This window comes from Oratosquilla oratoria, unplaced genomic scaffold (assembly GCF_046742065.1).
Source record: "Oratosquilla oratoria isolate Oo_2021 unplaced genomic scaffold, ASM4674206v1 SCAFFOLD73, whole genome shotgun sequence".
NCBI classification, from domain to species: Eukaryota; Metazoa; Arthropoda; class Malacostraca; order Stomatopoda; family Squillidae; genus Oratosquilla; species Oratosquilla oratoria.
In genome coordinates this window covers 427,702-454,410 of record NW_027467737.1, presented here as the reverse complement: position 1 = coordinate 454,410, position 26,709 = coordinate 427,702, and the positions used below count along the sequence as shown (strand labels likewise).

At 41.5% G+C, this 26,709-nt stretch overlaps 2 protein-coding genes across 2 annotated transcripts in view; both read right to left on the bottom strand.

Moving 5' to 3' along the window:
• Window positions 1-6,952: 6,952 nt before the first annotated feature.
• Window positions 6,953-7,839, bottom strand: LOC143023958 (uncharacterized). The gene is made up of 2 exons (XM_076182628.1): window positions 7,422-7,839; window positions 6,953-7,230 (listed from the first exon to the last, which is right to left on the bottom strand). Exons 1-2 carry the CDS (start codon window positions 7,837-7,839, stop codon window positions 6,953-6,955), a joined length of 696 nt encoding a protein of 231 aa, XP_076038743.1.
• An 8,614-nt stretch (window positions 7,840-16,453) lies between these two features.
• The window catches only part of LOC143023966 (uncharacterized), a 282,814-nt gene continuing 272,558 nt past the window's right edge, over window positions 16,454-26,709 (bottom strand). The window contains exon 5 of the transcript XR_012966240.1: window positions 16,454-16,617. The gene's annotated coding sequence lies outside the window, so the exon portion shown is untranslated. The remainder of the gene's footprint in view (window positions 16,618-26,709) is intronic.

Below are 26,709 nucleotides of genomic sequence, written 5' to 3'. Positions count from 1 at the left end.
CCCATTGGTGCGATTAGGTGTATGGTAAAAAAAGGGGGTTTATATGGGGGGCAGTTAGCAACCTCCCCATCTTGGTAATCAGATAGATTACGAGTTCATACACTTTTAGATCGTCTATGGTTGAGTGGTCTAAGGCGGGTGCTGCGGACTCTCTTGAGTCTACTGGCGGTGGTTCGAATCCTCTGCGCGACGGTTATTTAGATTGTATGATTGATGTCGCTGTCCACTAGCGAATTTATTCATATATATACATATATACACACACATATATATATATACATATATACACACATATATATATACATATATACACACATACATATATACACACATATACATATATACACACACACACACACTTCATCGAACGGACGGCGTAGAGGACGTTCTGAAGAAAAAGTGAAATTTTCGTGGATCCCGAAGCAAGGGAAGTACCTATTGTATTTACAGGGTGCGGGGGAAATTGCTCGTGGTGTAGGGGGAAAGTGAGGAAAAAGGAGAAGAGGAGGGATTACTGAGGGAAATGGAAGGAAATGAGGAAGGGGAGGACTTGGTCCAAGAGGCCAGACGGCTTGTCAACAAACGCCGAACAGATGATTTGGATTTCGATGATGGGACTAACAAAAATGTAAATATTAGAAACATAGATAAGAGCAGTTCAATGGAAGGTGAGGATAGAAATTTCCAAGGATTTAATGAGGGGGCGGCGGATACCAACCTCCCCCGACTGGCAAAACTGGAGGAAAAACTTGAACAAATGACTGAAGACTGGGAGATTAGGTTCGGTAAAATGTCAAAAATTGCCGAGAGGGTTGAAAAATTGGAAGAACTAGAGAAGGCGAACAAAAACTTAACTGATGAAATAGAAGAACTAAAAAGACATTTAAGAGAAGTAAAAGAGGAGAATGAAGAATTAAAAAGGAACAATAAAGACAATAAAGAAACAATAGCAAAAGAGGCACAGGGGTGGAGGAAGATACAGGAAAATAGTAAAGTTGCATTTACTGATATAATTAAACAGCAAATGAAAGAACAAACTGATGACTCAGTTATCAAAGTGATGAGACAGAAGGAGAATATTGTAAGAGACTTAGCAGATTGTAAGAGGCCGGTAGTTGTACGAATGGAAATGAGCTTGGGAAACACTAGGGTATTAGAATGCTGACTCAACAAGTCAGACTCGGCACCCACTGTTGATAAACACTAGCCGACAGAACAGTGAATGTTTTTAAAATAATAGCTGATGTAATCAAAACTCTGTAAGCGCAGGTTAGCTTCGTTTGACTAATGCTGAGGTAAACAATATTGCTAGTGGCATTGCAATGGCTTTCCGGATTGGAGCAAGGTGGAGAAGGAGAAAAAAACTATTGGTGCATGAATTCAAAGTCACGCCCACAAGGAGTGACATTTATTTGAGAAGTCAGAGGAGACTGGATTAGAAAAATTAGTGACGTCAGACGAAGGTAGCTTAGCGTAGGATACAGGGATCTCGAGAGACGATGTGGGGGACGAGAGAGATCCTGAGTGTAACAAGACTGTGAAATTACAGTGAAAGAAAGTACAATTTCTTTATCCCAGGACTGATTTGAAGTACATGACAAGAACTAGGCAAGGGGCCTAATGCACTTGGAAACTAGTGAGACTAAAGGAAACTAGGTATGGGGCCTACTGCTTAAAAAGTACTGGAAAACTACTGGATACTTATAAGAAAAGACGTGAGGGGAAATTAAGTGACTACTAACAGAATAGAGGGAGAGGTCTGACAGTGGTGACAGTGACTACAAGGGGAGGTGAAACAGATAACAAAAAAAAAGAAAAAAAAAAAGTATAATTATATTAGGAATGGAAGATAAACATAACCCAGATAGAACCACAAGAATCAAAGAGGAAAATTAAAAAGTAAGCAGTTTACTATAATTAGTCCAGGAAGATGAACCAAAAATAATGAAACAAATCGAAGAGAAGTTCAGGCTCGGAGAGTATAGTACAGATAAGACCAGACCAATTAAGATTAAATTCAGGTCACAAACGACGGCAGAGAATATCTTATCCAAAATAGGGAAACTAGCAACAAGTGAACAATATAAAAAGGTATGGATAAAAAGGGAAATGCATAAAGAGGAAAGAGAGGAAGAAAAAATGAAAAGACAACAAGCTAAGGAAAAAAATGAGACCAGAACAGAGTCAGAAAAAGAGAGATTCTATTGGAGAGTAGTGAATATGAATGTAAGGAAATTCGACATACTAGAGAAAAACAAAAGGGAAACAGAGAACACAATGGAAGTGGCAGAAAAACAAGAGTGTCTTACACAAATATAGATGGATTAATAACAGGATTGAATGAGCTGAATGATTATCTGAAGGAAAAAGAACCGGACATAATGGGAATTGTAGAAACAAAATTAAAAGGTCCACTACCACCCAACAGTGTAGGACACGATGCATATAATTATTGGATTAGAAACAGAGAGACAAAACAAGGGGGTGGAGTTATGTTCCTGACTAAGAAGGATATAAACATGAGGTGTGTCACATATGGAAAGAATACAGTAGAGATGATTATGATCGAAGTGGATGACAGAGATAAGACCAGAAAGTTCGTGATAAATTATATGCCTCCGAAAACAGCCTCATGGGAAGAGAGTGAACATACAAGTATGTTAGAAGACACAAAGATAACATTAAATAAGATAATGGAAGATGGAGGAAGAATAGTTATGATGGGCGACTTTAATTGCAAAGAAATCTGCTGGGAAGAGATGACAGTAAAGGGTGGAGACGGCTCATGGGGAAACGGTCTACTTGAGATGATTATTGACCATACAATGACACAGTAGATACAGGAGAACACTAGGTATAGAAATGAAGAAGAACCATCGAGACTATACCTAATAATTACATCTGAACCTAGAATAGTGGAGGACTGAATATAAAACACCAATAAGTAAAAGTGACCAAATATTGATTGAACTGGAACTAAACGAGGAAAAATATATGAAAAGAAATGAACAATATAGAAAAGGAAGAATGATGTATGAAAAAACAAACTTTGATAAAATAAGAGAATTCTTTCAACAAGAAAACTGGGAAGGAATATACAAAGAAGAAACAACAGTGGAAGAGAAATGGGACAAAAATTTACAAAAAAGGAGTGGAAAAGTATGTCCCAAGACAAAAACAAGAAAAAGAATATGTAAAATGCTGGTACAACAAAAGTTGTAGGGACTTAAAAGACAAAAGAGACAAAGCTTGGACCAGATGGAAAAAAGACAGAGGGCCTGAAAAATGGAAAATATATACTTGTTATAAAAATGAATATGTACAGCTACACAGAAAACTATCGTTAGTAGGGGTGTCGAAACATTCGCTAATGAACATAACCTTATGATACCGAAGGGTTGGTATTTCTGGGGTTCGAATTGTTCGAATTCCTTCTGAATGAATATGAATCGAATAATAGTTCCAGAGTTCATATGGATTCACTATGACATGATAATCTTATTTCCGATGGAGACTTCAACTTGTCTCAAATAGTTTCGTTGTTTTGTGTCAAAATGATTAGCGTGATTTACTAACGATAGTTTTCTGTGCAGCTGTACAAATGTGCAGAGAGGAAAAGAGAAAATATGAAAAAGATATCATAGAAAAGTGTAAAGATCAACCAAAACTATTTTACAGACTTGTAAACAACAAACTGAAAAACAAACAAGATTTGGAGAAATTAAGACAAGGAGTTGAATAAACAGAGGAAATTGAAATGGCAGAAATTATGAACAAACATTTTAAATCAGTGTTTACAAGAGAGAACATACAACCTGAAGAGATCGAATGGAAAGAGAAAGTCCCCCCCCCCCCATGAAAGAAATAGAAGTAACAAAGAATCAAATATTGAAACACTTGAGTAATCTTGATGTCAGAAAATCGCATGGACCAGATGAAATAGCAAACTGGATTTTGAAAGAATGCAGGAATGAACTGGCAGACAAAATACATAGCATAATAAACAGTTCCTTGAAAAAAGGAAAAGTTCCAGAAGATTGGAAAAAAGCAAATATAGTACCTATATATAAAGGAGGAAATAAAGAAGACCCTACCAACTATAGACCAGTCTCTCTAACAAGTACAATAGCAACAATTTGTGAAAGAATTGTCAAAAGTAGATGGGTAAAATATTTAGAAAAAACAATGTGCTTAATCCAAGGCAATTTGGATTCAGACAAGGACGATCATGCATCACCAATTTAATATGTTTCTATTCAAGGCTAATAGATATAATACAAGAAAGAGATGAATGGGCTGATTGTGCATTTCTAGACCTAAAAAAAGCTTTTGACAAAGTACCACATAAGAAATTGCTTAAGAAATTAGAAACTGAAGGAGGAATACAGGGCAAACTGCTTAATTGGATGGAAGACTTTTTGCAAGAAAGAAAAATGAGAGTAGTGATAAGAGACGAACACTCAAAATGGGATGAAGTAATAAGCGGTTTTCCACAAGGAACAGTTCTGGCCCCAATAATGTTTACTATATATATTAATGATATGGATGAAGGAATTGAAAGCTATATGAGCTTCTTTGCAGATGATGCAAAACTACTGAAAAGAGTGAAAACTGAAGATTGTGAATCACTACAGAGTGATCTAAATAAAGTACAGGAATGGAGTAGGAAGTGGGAGATGGAGTTCAATACAAAAAAGTGTAGTATAATGGAATTTGGAAAAAGCAAAAACAGAATAACAGGATCATATAAATTGGGAGAAGGAATAAAAAAGTAGAAAATGAGAAGGACCTGGGAGTCTTTGTTAAGAATAATATGTCACCTAAGAAACATATAAGTAAGATTTTTGGAGAAACTTATAATTTAATAAGAACAAAGTTGCATTTACATACCTGGATGAAGAAATGGTGAAGAAAAGTCTAATCACCCTGGTAAGACCAAGATTGGAATATGCAGCAACGATATGGTCACCAAGTACAAAAAAACGTATAAAAAAACTTGAAAGAATACAAAGAGCAATTACAAAATTGGCACCACTCTCAAAACTATCATATGAAGAGAGACTAGCAAAACTTGAGCTACAGACACTAGAGCAAAGAAGAGAGAGAGGAGATTTGATAGCTATTTACAGAATCATGAAAGGCATAGAAATTACTGATAGAGAGAATGTGATAAAATGGGATGATAGAAATACAAGAGGACACGGAAATAAAATAAAAAAGACAGCTATAGAAGAGATGTGAAAAAGAACAGCTTTCCTCACAGAGTAATAGACAGTTGGAACAAGTTAGATGAGAAAGTGGTGTGTGCAAAAACAATACATGAATTTAAAAATAGTTTAGATAAAATGAGATATGAAGACGGGACACCACGAGCATAGCCCCCCTTCCCGTAAAATACAACTAGGTAAATACATATATATATATATATACACACACACATATATATAAACACATAGGAGGAATACGAGGGAACCAACTAAAATGGATGGAGGACTTCCTGACTGGAAGAAAGATGAGAGTAGTACTCAGAGAAAAATATTCAGATTGGAAAGAGGTGATCAGTGGAGTACCGCAAGGATCTGTACTGGCTCCAATAATGTTTGCTATCTATATGAATGATATGGACGAGGGCGTGAACTGTTACATGAGCTTCTTTGCTGATGACGCCAAACTGTTAAGGAAAGTAGAAACTGATAAGGACTGTGAAGCACTGCAGGAAGATCTGAATAGGGTATGGAACTGGAGTCAGAAATGGGAAGTGGATTTTAATACTAAGAAGTGTAGCATAATGGAGTTTGGAAAAAGCAAAAACAGAATATCAAGAAAATATACAATTGGAACCAAGGAAGTCAAGAAAGTAGGATCCGAAAAAGACTTGGGAGTTATTATCACAAACGACTTGTCCTATGATACACAGATTAACAAAATTGTCGGGGAGACTTACAATTTGCTAAGATCAATAAAAGTGGCTTTTGCTTACCAGGACGAAGACATGATAAAAAAAATTTTGGTTACATTGATAAGGCCTAGACGAGTATGCAGCGACATTGTGGTCCCCCAGTACCAAAAAGAACATAAAGAAAATAGAAAGAATCCAAAGAGCAGCTACAAAAATGGCACCTGCACTTGCAAACCTATCATACGAGGAGAGATTGGCTAAACTGGAGCTACTGACACTAGAGCAAAGAAGAGAGAGAGGAGACCTACTGACCATCTACAGAATCATGAAAGGCACAGAGATACTTGATAGAGAAGAAATACTAAACTGGGACAAGAGAAACACAAGAGGACATGGAAGGAAATTAAGAAAACATAGTTATAGAAGAGAACTGAAGAAAAACAGTTTTCCACATAGAGTTTTAGACACTTGGAACAAACTGGATAATGAAATAGTAAGCGCAAAAACCATTCAAGAGTTTAAAAGCAAACTAGACACTGAGAGATACAATGGCGGGACAACACGAGCATAGCTCCCCTTCCCGCAAAATACAACTAGGTAAATACAATGAGATACAATGGCGGGACAACACGAGCATAGCTCCCCTTCCCGCAAAATACAACTAGGTAAATATATACACACATATATACATATATACACACACATATACATATATACACACACATATATATACATATACACACACACACACATATATATACATATACACACACACATATATATATATATACACACACACACACACGTCGTCGTCGTCGGCACCCTCTCGTGTCCGAGTATCGGGTTCTAGTCATTCGTCTCCTATCTTCGTTGATGTTTGTGCTTAGTATGACTTGCGAGGCCTAGTCGGTGGTGGAAGAGTCGCGGGCAGTGTTCGCAGGGGAGTGTCGGGGGAGGACGGGGTTGTTGTTGTCGTCGCTCTCTTCTTCTTGCCTCATCATTTTCCCTCCTCCTCTCCTCAAAGTCCTCGGTGCCTTGGCGTGTTGTACTCCTTCATACTGTCCGGTCCCTGGCAGTTTGTTCCCACGAGGAAGGGTCGATGTTGGTCATTGCCAGGGTGTGCTTCAGCTGGTCCTTGTAGCACAGTTTAGGTGCTCCCCGTGGTCTGGTCCCGTTGGCGAGCTCGCCATAGAGCATTTTCTTGGGGAGCCTGGATGGGTCCATTCTAAGGATGTGCCCTGCCCAGCAGAGGCGGTGGTTGATGATGGTGGCCTCAACGCTGGTCAATGAAGCTCTGTCCAGTACAGGACTTCCAGGTTGGTGGTGCGGCTCTCCCAAGTAATATTTAAAATTTGCCTAAGCTTATATTATTGGAAGCGTTCTAGGTTTTGTATATCGCTTCTGTATAGGGTCCATGTTTCGCAGGCATATAAGAGCGTGGAGAGGACTACTGCCTCGAAGACCATGATTTTAGTGGCCATTGTCAGTGCGTGGTTGTTGAACACGCAGTAATTGAGTCAACCAAAGGCGGAGTGGGCTGCCCTGATCCTGTTCTCCACGTCTTTCTTGCATGTGGGAGTAGATGTTAGGATGCTTCCTAGGTATGTAAACTGGTATACTTCTTCTAGAGGTTGGCCATTTACGATGGTGTTGGTATTAGGGAGCAGGAGACCAGGTGGGTGCTGGACTAGTATTTTGGTCTTATCTGTATTGACCTGCATCCTAAAACGTTCATAGGCTGCATTGTATGCATCTGCTAGTGACTGAAGGTCCTCTGCAGTCTGACCTGGGGTGGTGTTGTCATCGGCATATTGCAGCTCTTGCACCGGACATATGGTGGTCTTAGTTCTAGCGCGGAGTCGAGCCGGGTTGAAAACTCCCCCATCCATGCGGAAACGGAGGTCGATTGAAGGTGTGTCTTGTGGTATCTCGTTAAGCATCGCTGCTGTGTAAAGAGAGAGCCAGAACACAGCCCTGTTTCAGACCACCGTTGATGGGGAATGGCTCGGAGAGGGAGTTCTGGTGGCATACTCTCCCCACCATTTCATCATGCAGGGCACGCACCACCGTGACAAAGTCGGGTGGGCAGCCAAACCTAGCGAGGACTGCCCACATAGCGGGTCGGGGTACTTTATCGAAGGCCTTTTTTAAGTCCCAGAGGATAAACATTGTGGGCTGTTGTTGTTCAAGGCTCTTCTTTTGTAGTTGTCATGTGCAGAAGATCATGTCAATGGTCCCACGGGAAGGTCGAAATCCGCACTGGAACTCTGGCAGGGCGTCTTCTGCGAGGACGAGGAGGCGGTCAAGGAGAATGTGGGCGAATATTTTGCTTGCAATGCTCAGTAGTGATATTCCCCGGTAGTTGTTACAATTCTCCCGGTCTCCTTTTTTGAATATTGTAATGATTATTGCATCGCGGAAGTCACTAGGGAGGGTCTTCGTCTCCCATATTTTCTGTATGAGAAGCATGAGACAGTTTCTCAGCTCTGGGCCACCGTGCATGAGGAGCTCCAGTGGGACGTTGTTGGGTCCTGGGGCTTTGCCGGGTCTCATGCGTTTAAGGGCTTTGTTAAAGTCCTGGTTGGAGGGGGGTAGTGCCATCCAGTGACGGACGGGATATTGCGGGGTCATTCGCAGGAGGTTGTCAGGGGTGTCAACTTGGTCGTTGAGGAGGTTTTCAAAGTGAGACCTCCATCTTAGCAAAATGCCCTCACTGTCAGTGATGATCGTCGCCCCATCCACATCCTGTTAGCCACCCACTGATGACTGTGTGGGACCGAAAATTTCTTTTGTTGCTGCATAAAAGCTTCGCAGGTCTCGCTGGTCAGCGTAGCTTTGTATTTCTGCAGCTTTATTTTGCCATCAGGTGTTCTGGGCTTCTTGGATGCCTCTTTGGCATTCAGCTACAGCTTGCTTGTGAGCACGTTTATTTGCAGCTGCTGTGGGCTGGTTCTCCATGGTCCGACGCATCTGGCGTTTAGCCTCAATGAGAGGAGAGTGGCACCGTCACTCTCGTCAAACCAGTCCTGCCTTTTCTTGTTTGCGTAGCCGATGATTTCCTCCGCGGCACGGGTCGTGGCGTCTCTTAGGGTGGCCCAGTGGTGCTCTACATTGGCCTGATCCACAGACTCTACAAGGTGATGTTCACAGGCTTCTCTGAAGTTTTGTGCCAGTTGTGGATTGCGGAGCTTGCTACAGTCAAAGCACCGGTGTGATGCACTGTTGGGTGCCCTTCTAGCCCCTTCCATACAATGCCGCACACGTAGGCGTCATGAGGAGCAAGTGGATTCGCGACACTGCCATATCGGCGTCTTGATTATATTTATTGTAGTCGCCCCTGTTTTTACATTCTCTCTAATCTGCTCTTAATCCCATTCTCTGTGGTTTTCAAAATTCACGGGTGAAAGAGAGAACGATCGATATAAGCTGTGACTATATTTTATGATGCGAGTATTATTACGACACGTCGTACGGCTGGCATTGGCTGCTGCCCACGAGATTTAAGTTCTGTAGTGAAGTGGCTAGGTGGTCGAAGGGTAGTCATGGTCAGTCTGGAGATCACCAGTCTGTGGTCTGTCCAGCAGTCATCCGATCAGGGCATGGTTCGGGTGATGCAGACATCTCTTCGGTCTCTGGCTCTGGTGAGAATGTAGTCCAGAATGTGTCAGTGTTTGGACCGAGGGTGTCTCCACGTTGTCTTCTGTCGGTTCGGGAGTCTAAACATAGTGTTGGTCACTATAAGTTGATGTTCTGCACACAAACTCAGTAGGAATTCTCCATTGGTGTTACAGTTCCCGATACTGTGGTGGCCGATGATTCCCTCCCATAGACGAAGGTCCTTGCCTACTCGAGCATTAAAGTCGCCCAGCAAAACAAGCTTGTCATTGGTGGGCACTCTCTGGATGGTGTGGTCGAGCTGGGTGTAGAATGCAGCTTTGTCTTTGTTGGGTGAGGTCAGAGTTGGGGCGTAGACGGAAATCAGGGTGATGTGTCTGTATTGTTTGGTTAACAATAAGGTGGAGTAAAATGCTGCACGTCAAAAGTTAATATATTGTACGTGAAAAGTACAATCTATGTCTTCACACTCTTTCACCACAGTCAAGAAAAATGCCCTGATATGCACCCTAAGAGAGCTCACGCTGTTCATTGCATGCGTGACTAAGCATCGGGTGGTCTGATCCAAAAACAGTTGCTAAACCTAATTTACACAATTATTTCAATTGAGAAGTATGGTGGGGGTTACTAGGCTGGATAGAGTGAGAAATGAGGAGGTGAGGAAGAGAACGGGGGTGAAAAAGGATTTGGGAGATAGGGTTGATGAAAGAATATTAGGATGGTTTGGACACATGGAAAGAATGAGTGAAGAAAGACTAGTAAAAGAGGTATGGAAGGCAGATGTGGAGGGAGTGAACGTGGGGGACGTCCTAGGGTGAGGTGGATGGATGGGGTGAGGGGGGCTTTGGGGAGGAGGGGAGTGTCTGTTGAGGGAGGAAGGGAGAGGACGGAAGACGGAGGTGAGTGGAGAATGGTTGTATATGGATGATGTTGTGATTGCATGAGGAGGAATGGGTGGGGGGGTGGGGTGGGGTGGGGGTAGTATGTGTGAGTAAATTTTGACGCAGCCCGAAAGGATTTCTCCCCCTCCTCTCCTTATATGCAAAGGGGGACGGAGAGGAGGAGTCGCCGATTAAATGAAGCGGCCTTGCTGTGGATGTGCTGTGTCTTGCGACACTGCTTCTGACCCAGGGCGGTGGGCAGGGTGCAGGGATGACCCGTCATCCAGGAGGTGCTCAGATGAGAGGGAGGGTGGGAGGGGTGTGGAGTGTATTTAGGGATGAAATGGGTGTGAGTGTTTTTATGCCTTTCCCTTTTTGGCTACCTCCCTTGGAAGGGGGAAAAAGTCTTGGTATATGTATGTCTGTATTTTAATTATTCACTCGCACACAGAAATTTTACATTCATACACTTTCAGTTACATGAAAACTTAAATTTGATAGTAATAATGATCTACATCCCATTCATTCAACTTTTGCATTACAAATAATTTGATAATTACTTAAGATGTACCAATGGCAATTTGTAAGTTCTCGAACATTCATGCTGTGACACGCATGTACATACACACATACAGAATTTTAACTACGCATTTACTAAATCTACATGTAGCATAATGCTAACAACTTAGAGTACAATAAACGCTCGGCCACGTAGAAGGAGCTGGCCTCAGCGACTTACAATGTAACGTACAAGAAGATATTTTCAATTTGTACATGCAGGCATATGAACATTATATATAATTACATGGAGAACATACATGGAACATTAAAAATTTTAAAGGACGGTAGTGGAGAACATTTTGGCAGTTATAAGGGATTGAAAGTTCAAGAAGTATGACGGCTGCGAAGATTATATGGGTGGGAGACAGGGGACGTTGAAATGGGAGGGGAGGGAGGAAGGGGTTCTGTGGGAGTCGGAGGGTCATTGTCACAGTCTACACCTCGAGAGAAAAGCTTAAGGGTGTCCAGGTGCATGATGGATTCTGTGTCTGAATGCAAATGTTTTACTTTGACTTTGTAGGTTCTAGTGCCAGGACACGGAAAGGACCAAGGAATTTTGGTGAAAGCTTGGAAGATAGAGAATGGTTCTGGGCATATACGATGTCACCTATTGCAATGGTAGATTCTCTCCCATTTTTATTGTGAAAACGGGCCATCTCGTCTTTAGCGAGAGAAAGGGTAATTCTCTTAAAGAGAGAGCTGAAATTTGAAAGTGAAACCTTTACAAAATTATCAAAGTTGTAAATGGGACATATTTCTGAAGCAAGAAGGTCATATGGGAGTCGCTTGTCGGAGCCAAAGATGACAAAGTGAGGCGACTCTGATATGGACCTATTGATGACACTGTTAAGGCAAAACTGAATCATAGGGACATGGTGATCACAGGAGAGATGGAGGTCAGAAGCGAGGTGTCGGAGAACATTGAGAATCTTTCTGTTTTGGCGTTCAACAAGGCCATTTGAACTGGGGTGGTATGCAACAATATTACATTTTGTGATTTGAAAGGATTTGCAAATATTTGAAAGAATCTCATTGTTGAATTCCATGCCATTGTCAGAGAGAAGAATTTTGGGAGTAGTGAAGGGGCAAATAACTTCATCAATGAACGTCTTTGCAATTGTTGTCGCGGTCTTGTCTGGGATAGGTTCAAGTATGCAAAATCTGGAAAAATTATCCATACACACAAACAGGTACTGGTTTCCACTAGAAGTGAGTGGTAATTTGAGAAGGTCAATTGCAACCATATCAAAGGGTTTGCTAGGGATTGGGTATGTCAATATGGGAACTTTACTCTGAATATGACCTTTATGGCTAGCACAAGAATGACAGGCGTCAATGTGGTTATGGATATCCTTTCTCATCATAAGCCAAAAGTACTGAAGTCTGGCCTGTGTTAAGTATTTGTCTTTTCCTGGATGTGCAGCAAGTGGAGAAGCATGTAAAAGGAACAGAACTTCAGGCACTAAGTCAGAAGGAACTACGAGTTGTTGTACAAGTCTGTTTGGTTCATGCTTGTTGGAAAGTGTGGTTTCATGATAAAGAACGTCATCGACAAGTCTGAAGTGGTCCAAGGAAGTAGATAAATCTGTAAGATCAGATGTATCTCCTGACTCGAGAGAGAATATCACACGTTTCCACATTGGGTCAGATCTTTGAGCTGCTTGTATACACGCATGAGTAAGAGTGACTGGCTGAGGGAGGGAATTGATAGCAGCAACATTCCTAGAAAGTGCGTCTGCAACATGGTTTGCGGATCCACACACATAAGAGAAGGTGGGATTGAATTCTTGAATAGTCAAGAACCAGCGAGCAAGTTTCCCGGACAGGTTCTTGCCTCTGAAAAGTTGAAGAAGTGCCTGGTGGTCTGTATGGACTGTGACAGGATAGCCTAGAATGATTTCCTTAAAATGTCTACGAGCATATATTACAGAAAGAGCTTCAATTTCTGTGACAGAATAGTTCCGTTCAGCTTTGTTAAGGAGTCTGCTGGTAAAGGCAATAGGGCGAAGGTGTGTGTCTTGTTCTTGCATGAGGACAGCACCAAGACCTTAGAATGAGGCATCGGTGTAGAGAATAAAGGGTAAGTCATAGTTAGGAAAGACTAAGACAGGAGCAGTGGTAAGGGCATTCTTCAAGTCTGCAAAGGCTTGTTCCTGGGCAGACGACCAGTGGAAAGCTATATCTTTCTTTACCAGTGAAGTAAGGGGGGCTGCAATTTTTGAATAATTGCAGATGTACCTACGGTAATAACCTGAAAGACCAAGGAAGGAGCGAAGGTGCTCAAGGTCCGTTGGACGAGGAAAGTCAGCAACAGCTTTGACTTTATCAGGAACAGTAAGAATGCCATCAGAAGTGAGTATGTGTCCAAGAAAACGAATTTCTTTCTTAAGAAAGGAGCATTTGTTGAGTTTGAGTTTTAGGTTGGCATCTGCAAGACGAGAAAAGACTTGTTGAAGGGGGTGAATGTGGTCGGGTACGGATTTGGAAGCTATTATGATGTCATCCAAATACATGAAGACATTTTCCCCAATTAAGCCATCAAGTACGGTATACAAGCCGTGTGAAGACAGAAGGAGCAGAGGTGAGACCCATAGCCAAACGTTTGAATTGGAAATGACCAGAAGGGGTACAGAAGGCTGTTAGAGGTTTGCTTTCTGGAGCAAGAGGAATTTGAAAATATCCCGACATTAGGTCTAAAGTTGAAAAGACCGTGTTATTCTGACCAACAGAATGTAGGATTTCCTGGAGAACGGGAATGGGCGTTCTTTCGGGGACAGTGATTTTGTTAAGCTCTCTAAAATCAACAACAGGGCGAAATGTACCATCTGGTTTGGGAACAACAAATAGGGGAAAATTCCACTCGGAAATAGACAGTTCTACGATATCCTCGGCAAGCATGTCTGCAATGAGCTTGTCCACAATCTTGCGCTTACTGTGCGGCAGTCTATAAGCCGGAATATAGCAAGGTTTAGAGCCCTCACGAAGGGGAATGTGGTGGTGAATGAGGTCCGTAGAACTTAGGGATTCACCTGGCAAAGCAATGACATGGCAAAAGGCATTGCATAAGGAAATTAAATCCTGTTGAGCATCGGGGAAGTCAAGGGGTTTGAAGCGAGATGCTTCAATAGGAACCTGTGCATGATGCACATCGGAGTTAATGATACAAACTGGTAAGGAAGAATTTTGGTCATCCATGACTTTTACTCTTGAAGGATACACAAGAAAATCACATAAGTTAGTACCAAGTTTGAGGTGGAGGGGAGCATGAGTGTCATTGGCAACAAGAAAAGAAGTATGACCTTTCTTGGAGGTAGTGCATAAGGCTGAAATTAGTGATATGCCTTTGACACATGTGGATTCTGGCATACAGAGAACATCACATTCCGGAGCTTGGAAAATGTGAAGCTGCACTTTGAAATACTCATGTGGTGGAAGAGTCACGGTTCTTGTTAACACTGCATGAGTAGTGCAACACATTGTGGAAAGCACATCGGAGACAGGGGAGGAGGTAATTACTAAATCATCCAAGGAAGGAGAAATCTGGCTTTCTGTTGGAGAGAATTCTGTAGAAGGGGGAGAACATTTGGTATTCCTTTTCCTTGATTTAGGCATGCGAGAAGAACGCAAACGCTTTGTATGGGTGAGAACTTTGAGCAAGGTAGGTTCACTAGAAGGAAGTGAATTCTGAAGAGAAGGTTCAGATGCTGGTTGTACAGTATCCTGGGACGTGGGAGCTAGAGGAGAAAGGGAGGTAGTACTCTCTGTTTGAGTTTTCTGAATCTGGGTAGAGTGGGTAGGAGGAGCAACAATAGTGGGCACTGACACAGTTGGCATGCTGTGGGAGGGGGATTTTGCAGAAGTGCAGAATGTGGATGAGAAGTAGTCACCAAGTGTAGGGCTGGAATAAAATGACAACCGTAAGCAATGCCATGACGTTGGGGAAAGACACTAATTCCATATTGCTGCATAGTGTCTAGTCCCAGAAACACATTTGCAGGAAACTGTACATTAGCCACATAAAGTGGCAGGAAACTGTACATTAGCCACATAAAGTGGGATATGAATCTTGACTGTGAGGATGAAGAATTATAGGAAGATGGATCTTACCTAAAACTGGAGATGGAACACCATCTACGTTAGTAAGTTGGAGATCGGAAGGTTCCAAGATTGTAACATGCTTATAGGATAGGCGGAGTTTGTGGAAGGTGGAAGAAGTTATGATATTTACAGGAGAACCAGTATCTATGAAGAGAGATATAGGAAAGGTATGAACCATAGCAGGAATGGAAATAGCATTGGACCATGTGTTAGAGTTAGAAAGAGTACAAATGGGAGGGGTGGGTGGTGGGGATGGGAAATGCATGCTAGGAGGGGTTGTCCTGAGAGAAAGAGAAGGAGATAGTCATTTAGGAGAAGAAGAAGGGGAACTCCGACGGGAAGAGAAAGTCTGTTCAGAGAGGTTGGAGTTCAAAACATGACATTCTCCAGCCGTGTGGAAACATTTACCGTGGAGAGGGCATCTTTATTGGGAGGAGTGGAGAGACGAATAGCACATCTGTTAGCATAGTGGCCTGGGGTTTTGCAATAGTAACAAATAACAGTGGAACGTGAGAAGGATCTTTGTCTATGTCAAGAAATGGATCTGGGACAGAAAGTGGATCTATGCCGAGAGGCAGATCGGGACACATGAGCAACTGATAGTGTAGGTTTGGGGATAGGGGCTGGCTGGGCAACAATGTCTGTCAGTGTTTTTGGTGACTTGGATCTGATGAGACAAGGTTGAGATGGTCATATTTGGAGTGAATTGTATAGATTTAGTCTTGTTTAAGGTGTCTGGATGGAGAAGAGAAAGAAAGCGAAAGTAAGCAAAGAGGGATGCAACCTGGTTAAGGGTGATTTTTCCATCTGTATCAACCCAGATGGAAGATTCTAGTGTGGATTTCAGACGGGCTTTTAGATCTGAAGCAAGTCTTGCAACTTTTTCTTTTCTGACATAAGGAGGAGAGTTGATTTGTAAGGCAAGGTCATATAGGGGAGTGAGAACACCAAGTGTAGTGTGTTGGCCAAAGTGAGACTTAATTAAGTCAACAAAAGTAGAATAATTGTTTCATTCCTGAAACGCATCAGTTTGCAGGATGTCTCTGGCTACGGAGTTCAGATCAACAAAGCTGCGTAGGACACTGAGTTTTTCATCATCTGTAGTGCAATTTCTACGATTAATAGCCGCTTCGACATTGTTAAGGAATGAATGAAAGGGGATATTGGATCCTGTAAATTTGGGTACGTCTACCGTGTCGTGTACAATAGTCATGAGTTGATGGGGTTGCTGGGATGAGGAAGAAGCCATGTTGGTAGGGCTCAAATTTGGGGAAGGGAGCGGAGAAGGAGGTAGGGGTGGAAGGTCGTTTAGTGACACACTGAGTAGCGATGAGAAATTTGGGGAGGGATGAGGTGAGGGTGTTGATTCTGTGGATGAAGGTAGAATATTATGGGAGGGGCTACGAAGAGGATCGTGAGGAAAGTTTGTCATATGGTATTTACACACTGACAAAAGGTTGTCCACTTACCTTTAGAAATAGTAGAAGACGTCTTGAGATGTAGAGAGAAGACACAGAGGGATGGAGAAACACACAGGTGAAATGGAAGAGAAGTGGAACTTGGCTGTAAACAGTGGAAGATTTTAGTAAAGGCACACAGAATTATAGGTAAATATACACAATGCAAAGAAATATTGTAGGACTTATAAGGAATTATGAAGAAAAATATTTGAATATGGCATATATGTACACAAAATGCAGATAATAATAGTAATGATGTAAAAACATACATACATATACCAAGGCTTTTTCCCCCTTACAAGGGGGGTAGCCAAAAAGAAAAAGGCATAAAATCATTCCCACCCATTCCATCCCTGAATACACTCCACACCCCTCCACCCTCTCTCTCATCTTAGCACCTCCTGAATGACGGGCCATCCCTGCACCTTGGCCACTGCCCTGGGTCAGAAGCAGTGTCGCAAGACACAGCACATCTACAGCAAGGCTGCTTCATTAAATCGGCGACCCCCCCTCTCCGTCCCCCCCATTGCATAAAATGAGAGGACGGGGAGAAATCCCTTCGGGCTGCGTCAAATTTTGCTCACACGCACTACCTCACCCCCCATCCACCCGCCCACTCCACCTCATGCTATCACAACATCATCCATACACAACCACTCTCCATTCACCCCTGTCTTCTGTCCTCTCCCGTCCTTCCTCAACAGACATTCCCCTCTTCCCCAAAGCCCCCTTCACCCCATCCATCCACCTCATCCTAGGACGTCCCCTCACGTTCACCCCCTCCACACCTCTCCCACCAGTCCTTCTCCACTCATTCCCTCCACGTGTCCAAACCATCCTAATACCCTTTCATCAACCCCATCTCCCAGCTCCCTTTCCACCCCTGTTCCCCTCCCCACCTCATTTCTCACTCCATCCAGCCTAGTAACCCCCATCACACCTCTCAGACACCTCATCTCAAACACATTCAAACTCCCTCTCTTATGTTCCACGTTTCTGCCCCATACAGTGCTGTTGGCACAATCACTCCTTCATACAGTCTCCTCTTAGCATCCATTCCCAAATGTCTATTCCTCATTACACTCTTTAATCCACCAAGGCATTTACTCGCTTCTCTCAATCTACATTCTACCACCACTTTCACTCCACCTTTCCCTGCCACATTTGCACCCAAGTATCTAAAACCATCCACTTCCTCCAGTCGCTCCCCCTTAATGCTCACCTCCTGTCTAGTGCCACCTTCACCCCTTGTACATCCCATCACCTCACCCTCACCAACACAAAAAAAGTAACACGATTGTCTGTAAAGCAATTTATAACTAAACCACACAAACACTGTAATGTTACGAGTTAATATATAACTGCACTGGAACACACAATTTTAAGTTCATGAATGTCACTTATGGAGGAGGGGTTCCATGAACCGATTTGAATCGACGTGTAACGCCGGGAGGGTACCGTGGACGTGTAGAGCGGGAGACCGAGACGGCGGAGGTGGTTGGGGTGCAGTGGATGTTTTGTGAAAGGTAGTCGGCGGCACCCGTTGTGAGGAACGGAGAGCGGATGGAGGTGGTTGTGGACAGTGCACGGAGCTGGACACTGGAAGTGGAGGTGACGTCACGTCACGCAGTTGCGATGTGAGGTGGAAGATGGTGACCTTGTTTGACGTCACAATGCTGGAGCGGAAGATTTCAACGCTTGTGATCCGGAAGTCCATTTGGGAAGTGGAGAAGTGGAGCAGAGACCGGATACTGTCGTAGTCCACTTGGAGAAGGAGATGTGACTCAAAGTACGCGTCTGGGGGAATTTTGCTGACCCATGCATATGATTGACAGGGAGTTCCTGTTTGTGAGCTCAACTGCACGGGTGATGACAGTTGGGTTAGGGGCGAGCTTGGAGGGTGAGGGTGAGAGTGGAAGACGGAAAACTGCGAAGACGCTTGGTAGCTTGGGTATAGATGAACGTGGTTGGAGGTAGCGTGGTGAGGTGACCTTATAGCACTGGCACTCGTGTAGGGTATGTAGAATTGTAGGTCGTTCACCAAAGATTGCACTGTAATAGGGTTCACCTAGTTCTGCACACTGTTGTCGACAATGCAGGTTGAAGCACGTAGCACTGAAGACGTTCCCATTGGTCGGTACTTGTGGATAGGGCGTTTGGAAAGCACTTGTAACTTTTCGACACCGCGCCACCATTTATTGTTTGGTTAACAATAAGGTGGAGTAAAACACTGCACGTCAAAAGTTAATATATTGTACGTGAAAAGTACAATCTATGTCAGCACACACTTTCACCACAGTCAAGAAAAATGCCCTGATATGCACCCTAAGAGAGCTCACACTGTTCACTGCATGCGTGACTAAGCACCGGGTGGTCTGATCCAAAAACAGTTGCTAAATCTAATTTATACAATCATTTTAATTATTCACTCGCACACAGAAATTTTACATTCATACACTTTCAGTTACATGACAACTTAATTTTGATAGTAATAATGATCTATATCCCATTCATTCAACTTTCGCATTACAAATAATTTGATAATTACTTAAGATGTACCAATGGCAATTTGTAAGTTCTCGAACATTCACACTGTGACACGCATGTACATACACACATACAGAATTTTAACTATGCATTTACTAAATCTACATGTAGCATAATGCTAGCAACTTAGAGTACAATATCTGTCCCGCATGATGGAAATGCGGACTGTCATCAGGCGCTCACTGATGGCCTTGGGAGCGAGGTTGTGCTGTTGTACAAGCTGGGAACGGATTGCAAAGCCGACACCATGTATGCGTGGCTCCTCGGGGGCTTTCACTTTCCAAAAGATGGTGTATCCCGTTCCAGCTTCCCTGATGTTGCCATCTTCGGGTAGTCTGGTCTCGCTGAGGGCCGCCACATCAATGTTGAAGCGGGGATGATTGGAGTGCATGCGACATAGGCTAAGCTTGTCTTAACCCCTCTACAGCCTCTGCCTCCTAACTGCTTGCATGCTACCTACCCGTGGTCCCCCCCGTTTCTTACAGAATGCATGCAAGTGACCGAGTGGTCAGACAGTATAATCAGACCCCCCCTACTGCCTTGTAGGGTCTGCCTCTTTAGGCAAAGGCTAGGAGAAGGAAAACTCCAAAATAAAACCAACAAGACCCAGCAGCCCGATGCAACCTGCATCGTGGAGGCTGCCTGTCTCATCCTTCTTGAGCTGCGGTGGAAAAGACGTGGGCCAAGTGAATGCGCGTGGCCGTCACGCAGCCACGACCACCCAAAACAACATCCCCAGTGACTGGCATTCTGTCATTCCTCCCTCCTCTCTTCACCTCATCATCATCACACCATCAAGTCCCGAGGCGATGGTACTGTGGGTGACAGGGGCAGGCCTGGAAAGCTGGAAGCCTTCAGCCTGCGACTGCACTTGGGCGGCAGGTCTAAGATGGTCACTCTTTGGTGACTTTTTCTGTGACACCAGAGCTCAGCAGCTGGACCCGTGACTGGGCTGGCCTATTAAGGACCACCGCAGCCCACCCCGCATGGGGAGGCCCCTAGAAAAGGTGGGGTAAACATCGGTCACAGAAAACACATCTGGTCAGCTTACCGCGGCTGCCGTACATCCCACTAAAGCGGTGGCAATAACAGAAAGATTTTAACCATTGGTGCATGGAATATTCGCACCCTCCATGACATGGCAAACACTAACCGCCTGGAACGACGTACAGCTCTCGTTTGCAAGGAGATATATATACACATTACATAGGAGTTGAATACACAGAGGAAATAGAAATGGCAGAAATTATGAACAAGCATTTTAAATCAGTGTTTACAAGGGAGAACATACAACCTAGTGATATCGAATGGGAGGAGAAAGTCTCCCCTATAAAAGAAATAGAAGTAACTGTTAAGGATGACAAACTGTTCATCACCTTCACTATTGAATGCCTGTATTACCCTATCAGGATGACTTCAGCCACAACAGGTTATGGGCCCAGGCACAGGCTCGTTTTCGACGGTGATGGGGATAAATACGAGGTATGGGAAGCGAAATTCCAAGGTTACCTGACAACCAAGAAACTGGACAGCGTGTTGACGAAGACATCACCGAGTACAGACGAGAATAAGGAAGTATATGCCGAGCTGATTCAACTGCTGGATGATAGGAGCATAGCTCTTATTATTAGAGATGCAACGGACAAAGGCAAGGAAGCGTTAGATATTTTAAGAAATTACTATCTGGGTGCAAGTAAACCGAGAGTGATTTCTCTGTACAAGAAGTTGACGACACTCAGATTAGCTAGTGATGAGGAGTTAATAGACTATATTTTAAGAGCTGAAGCAGCTACAGCGGCACTGAAGAAAGCAGAAGAAAATATAAGTGACAGCATGCTTATAGCCATGGTGCTAAATGGAGCAACGAGAAAAACAAATGACTTTTCAAGAATTCAAGAAGGCACTCATGAGCTATGAAGAATCAGGAAAGTTGAAAAGCTCACGCGAAGAAGAAAACGTGATGAATGCAAACAGTGACAGAGGCAGGTATATATTTAAATGTTTTATATGTGGCAGACCAGGCCACAAGGCCTATCAATGCCTCAGGCGAACTAGTGGTGACCAGAAGAAACCTAGCAAGTGGTGCAGTCTGTGCAGATCTAATACACACAACACACACCAGTGCAAAAGGAAGAATGCAACCACAGCACACACAGTGAGCAGTGAGGGAAATGGAACAACCGAAGGAGACAGTAGCGACGAAGGAGACGGCACTCACAGCTTCGTATTCCAGACCAGCACTCAATCAACTAGAATTAAGGCAGGTACCAGCACATTACTGGTAGACAGTGGTGCATCAGTACACATTATAACTGATAAATCTAAGTTTATTAAGTTCAACAAAAACTTTGAACCAGATAAGCAAGTAATGCAACTTGCAGATGGTAGCAAGCAAATTGGGACTGTGTTAGGCAAAGGTGATGCCAGTGTAGTGCTAAATGATATTAATGGGAAGCCAAAAGAAATGATTATGAAAGATGTGTTGTATATCCCATCATACAAATTTGACATTTTTTCTGTTCCAGCTGCCACAAGAAAAGGTGTATGTGTAAACTTTGAACCAAACCATGCAGAGCTCATGACATCAGATGGCTCTATATTCAACGTGGAACGGCAGGGTAATCTGTATTTTATTAACAATGTTTATGTTGGAAATACCCAGAAACATAGTAACCGCACAGCCGAAGAGTGGCACAAGGTACTTGGTCATTGTAATATGAAGGATGTTCGGAAGCTTGAGGGGGTAGTCGATGGTATGCACATTTCAGGTGACAGAGAGGATGTAAATTGTGAAACCTGCATTTTAGGCAAGATGAGTAAATTTAGAAATAAGGAACCTGATACAAGGGCTACAAATAGTTTAGAATTAGTACATAGTGACATAACTGGCCCAATGAATGTAGTTGGTAAAGGCGGATTCAAATATGCTATAACATTTGTTGATGATTACTCTGGTAACTTTATGGTCTATTTATTGAAAGACAAGAAAGATGCATTATCAGCCACAGAAAGGTATTTGGCTGATACTGCTCCTTTGGGCTCAATCAAACGTATGAGAACTGACAATGGTGGTGAGTATATATCTAAAGAGTTTAAGTCTTTGATGGTGAAACACAAGATAAAGCAGGAATACACAGCCCCTTATTCCCCACATCAAAATGGCACAGCGGAACGCTCATGGAGAACTCTTTGTGAAATGGCAAGATGTTTGTTATTGGAGGCAAATTTACCCAAGACAATGTGGCCATATGCATTGAAAGCTTCTGCATACATAAGGAACCGGTGTTATAATTCAAGGGTAGGGAAGACACCTGTAGAAGCAATGTCTGGGAGAAAACCTAACTTAAGTAACATGCACGTATTTGGCACAATATGCTATGCATATATTCAAAATTGTAAGAAGTTAGATGCACGTTGTAAAAGGGGGGTATTTGTGGGGTATGATGGGCAGAGCCCTGCTTATCTTGTGTATTTTCCTGACCAAGAGGAAGTAAGGAGAGTAAGATGTGTAAGATTTATGGATAAACATGAAGTAGAAATGTCAAAGTCTAATATCTATGAAAGCGATAGTGATGATGAAGTGACGTGTCGTCCCACATCACAAGTTCATCAGCCAGCAGTAAAGGATTCTGAACAGACAAAGAATGAGAACAAAACTAGTAAGCTAAACATTGAAGGGAAAAATCCTCCAAGAGTGAGGAACCCACCTAGGTATCTAAATGACTATGTTGTAGAGAAAGATGATGATGATTATAATTTAGCAGGATACACCACCTATTATTGTCATAAGGTATGTGAGGTCCCAGGGACTTATTTAGAAGCTATGCAGTCCCCAGAGTCACATTTATGGCAAAAAGCAATGGAAGAGGAAATTGATGCCCTAACAGAAAATGACACTTTTGATCTAGTAAGGTTACCTGATGGTAAATCAGTTATAGGAGGTAAGTGGGTTTTTAATGTGAAAAATGACCCAGATAGTGGTGACAGATATAAAGCCAGGTTCGTAGCGAGAGGCTTTTCCCAAGTTCAAGATATAGACTATCATGAAACATTTTCACCAACAGCCAGACTTACTTCATTGAGAATGTTATTGCAATTAGTTGTACAAAGTGATTATATAATCCATCAGATGGATGTCAGCACCGCATATTTAAATGCAGATATTGACTGTGAGAAAGTTCTAGAACGATTCAATATGTCAGACTGCAAACCGAAGTGTATCCCATGTGATCCAGGTATCTGTAAAATAATAGACTGTGAATCCTATGTACTAGATAATCCTAAGCACTATAGGAGAATAGTGGGTAGTCTAATTTATATCATGACTGCAACCAGACCTGACTTATGTTTTGTGGTTACCAAGTTATCACAGTATATGTCAAAACCAACTGTAAATCATCTTGGTTTAGCTAAACATGTTTTAAGGTATGTTAAAGGAACACTTGACTATGGTTTGAAATTTGGTAAATCAAAAGCAGGATTGAAATTAACAGGTTACTGTGATTCTGACTGGGGGTCTGCTGAGGACCGCCATAGTATTACTGGTTATTGTTTCAAAATGAGTGCCCATGGTCCACTTATATCCTGGAAGTGTAAGAAACAAAGAGTAGTGGCTCTTTCCACTTGTGAGGCAGAATATGTAGCTATCAGTCATGCTGTACAAGAATGTAATTTTTTAGCACAACTCTATGCAGATATAACAGAATGTCAGAGAGACACTATAATACTGTTTGTAGATAACCAAGGTGCTATAGCCTTAGCTAAAAACCCAGTGTATCATCAAAGATCAAAGCATATAGACATCAGATACCATTTTATCAGAAGTCAGATCGAAAATGGATCTGTCAAATTAGTGTATGTACCCTCAGATGAAAATGTTGCAGATATGTTTACTAAACCTCTCTCCAAGGGTACTTTGTGTAAGTTTAGCACAATCAGAGGGTGATTTCAGTTTGAGGGGGGGTGTTAAGGATGACAAACTGTTCATCACCTTCACTATTGAATGCCTGTATTACCCTATCAGGATGACTTCAGCCACAACAGTAACAAGGAATGAAATAATGAAACACTTGAGTAATCTTGATGTCAAAAAATCACATGGACCAGATGAAATAGCAAACTGGATTTTGAGAGAATGCAGGAATGAACTGGCAGACAAAATGCATAGCCTAATAAACATTTTATTGAAAGAAGGAAAAGTTCCAAAAGATTGAAGAGCAAATATAGTACCTATATATAAAGGGGGAAACAAAGACCCTACAAACTATAGACCAGTCTCTAACAAGCAAGATAACAACAATTTGTGAAAGAATTATCAAAAGTAGATAGGTAAAATATTTAGAAAAAAAAACAACAATGTGCTAAAATGGATGGAAGATTTTTTGCAAGAAAGAAAAATGAGAGTGGTGATAAGAGACAAACACTAACTGGGATGAAGTGATAAGTGGTGTTCCACAAGGAACAGTTCTGGCCCCAATAATGTTTGCTATATATATTAATGATATGGATGAAGAAATTGAAAGTTATATGAGCTTCTTTGCGGATGATGCAAAACTGTTGAAAAAAGTGAACTCTGAAGAAGATTGTGAGTCACTACAGAGTGACCTCAATAAAGTATGGGAATGGCCCAGGAAGTGGGAGATGGAGTTCAATACTAAGAAGTATCATATAAAGGAATTTTGAAGAAGCAAAAAAAAAGAATAGTAGGATCATATATATTGGGAGAAGAAGGAATAAAAAAGTAGAAAATGAATAGGACCTGGGAGTCATTATTATGAATAATATGTCACCTGAGAAACATATAAACAAGATTTTTGGAGAAACTTATAATTTAATAAGAACAATCAAAGTGGCATTTGCATACCTGGATGAAGAAATGGTGAAGAAAATACTCACTTTGATAAGACCAAGATTGGAACACGCAGCAACGATGTGGTCACCAAATACAAAAAAAATGTACAACAAAACTTGAAAGAATACAAAGAGCAATTACAAAACTGGCACCAACACTCTCAAAACTATCATATGAAGAGAGACTAGCAAAACTTGAGCTACAGACACTAGAGCAAAGAAGAGAGAGGAGATTTGATAACTACTTATAGAATCATGAAAGGCATAGAAACTATTGATAGAGAGGATCTAATAAGATGGAATGATAGAAATACAAGAGGACACAGAAAGAAAATCAAGAAAGACAGCTATAGAAGAGATGTGAAAAAGAATAGCTTTCCTCACAGAGTAATAGACATTTGGAACAAGTTAGATGAGAAAGTGGTGTGTGCAAAAACAATACATGAATTTAAAAACAGTTTAAATAAAATGAGATATGAAGACAGGACACCACGGGTATAGCTCCCCTAGGTAAATGCATATACACATTTTTGCAGAAACCACCGAGAAATTGAAAAAACAGATACTGAACGTTTTCATCTATTAAGACATTTTCAAAGGTACAGAAATGCAATACAGAAAGAAACAATATATACATAAGAAGACAGAGGATATTCAGAAAGATCCCATGTTACATATCATAGCACAATTTTGTCAATAATATAATTGTCCAATTTCAATAAACCCAAACTCAAGTTTATACTATTTCCAAATTTTGTTTATGAAACAATATTCAATAGTATTTCTTTCTATAATATTATTGCAAGAAGTTATACTTTAGAATTTCCAGTCAATATTATGACCATAATCCCTTGGGTGGACAAATAATCCACTTGACACTTGCCCCATCCTAATACTATACTTATGTTAGCCTATTCTTTTATCTAAACCTTTACCTGTTTGGCCTATATAAATAAAATCAGGCTCTTAATGTTATTGCTTTTAAATACTATCTGTATACAAAATTTATAAAAAAAAAAATGCTAGAGAGATTCAATTTCTGTGGTACAGAATTGTTAACATTTTTATAATCTGTGAAGTATTAAGAAAACATCTCCAAGAAGGTCAAACAATTTAATTACAAAAATATGTTAACAATTCCGTACCACGAAAATCTAATAATTCTTCCTAGCATTTTTAATAAATTTGGTATCCAGATAGTATTTAAAGACAATAGTAACATTAAGAGCCTGTTAATTAAAAATTCTCCAAGAAGTAAAGAAGGTTGTATTTACAACATACCACGTAAAAACAGATTTTATTTACATAGGCTAATTACTGAAGAGGATGTAATATAGTGAGGAGTTGGTCAGTTCAAGTCTTTGATGATTTAGTCAGCAGAAGAGGAAAATTCTGTATTTTTAGAACAAAGATTAAACTTTATAGTGAGTACAAAATAAAGCTGATGAATTTTCAAATGCCAAACTTAAAATGCTCTGGTTTGTTCTTTTATTTTTTGTTTGTTGTTGTAGTTAAATAAATGGTCTTTTTCAAAATCTGGCAGTTTAAATATAAAATTGTATATGTGGGGCTATCATGTCCAACTAGAAACTTCTGTGCATTTTAAAAATTCCTTAGTTACCACAACAACTAGTTTAAAGAAAAGAAAAAAGAAAAAGAAATAATTGCTAAAATCATAATTCTTAAGAATGTTGAATATTCAAAGTTAAATGATCTATACTAAAATGTCCTCCGTGTACAGGAGGGCCACTGCGATCACTGCTGCCTAGTGAGATGGGTTAACTTTATCAAAAGATGC

What these genes read in the sequence shown, in the direction of transcription:
- LOC143023958 (XM_076182628.1), bottom strand. Translation starts at nt 7,839, where the DNA reads ATGCTTAACGAGATACCACAAGACACACCTTCAATCGACCTCCGTTTC. An exon ending in GGCAGCCCACTCCGCCTTTG is followed by an intron (nt 7,231 to 7,421) that starts GTTGACTCAATT and finishes ATTACTTGGGAG; the next exon opens with AGCCGCACCACCAACCTGGA.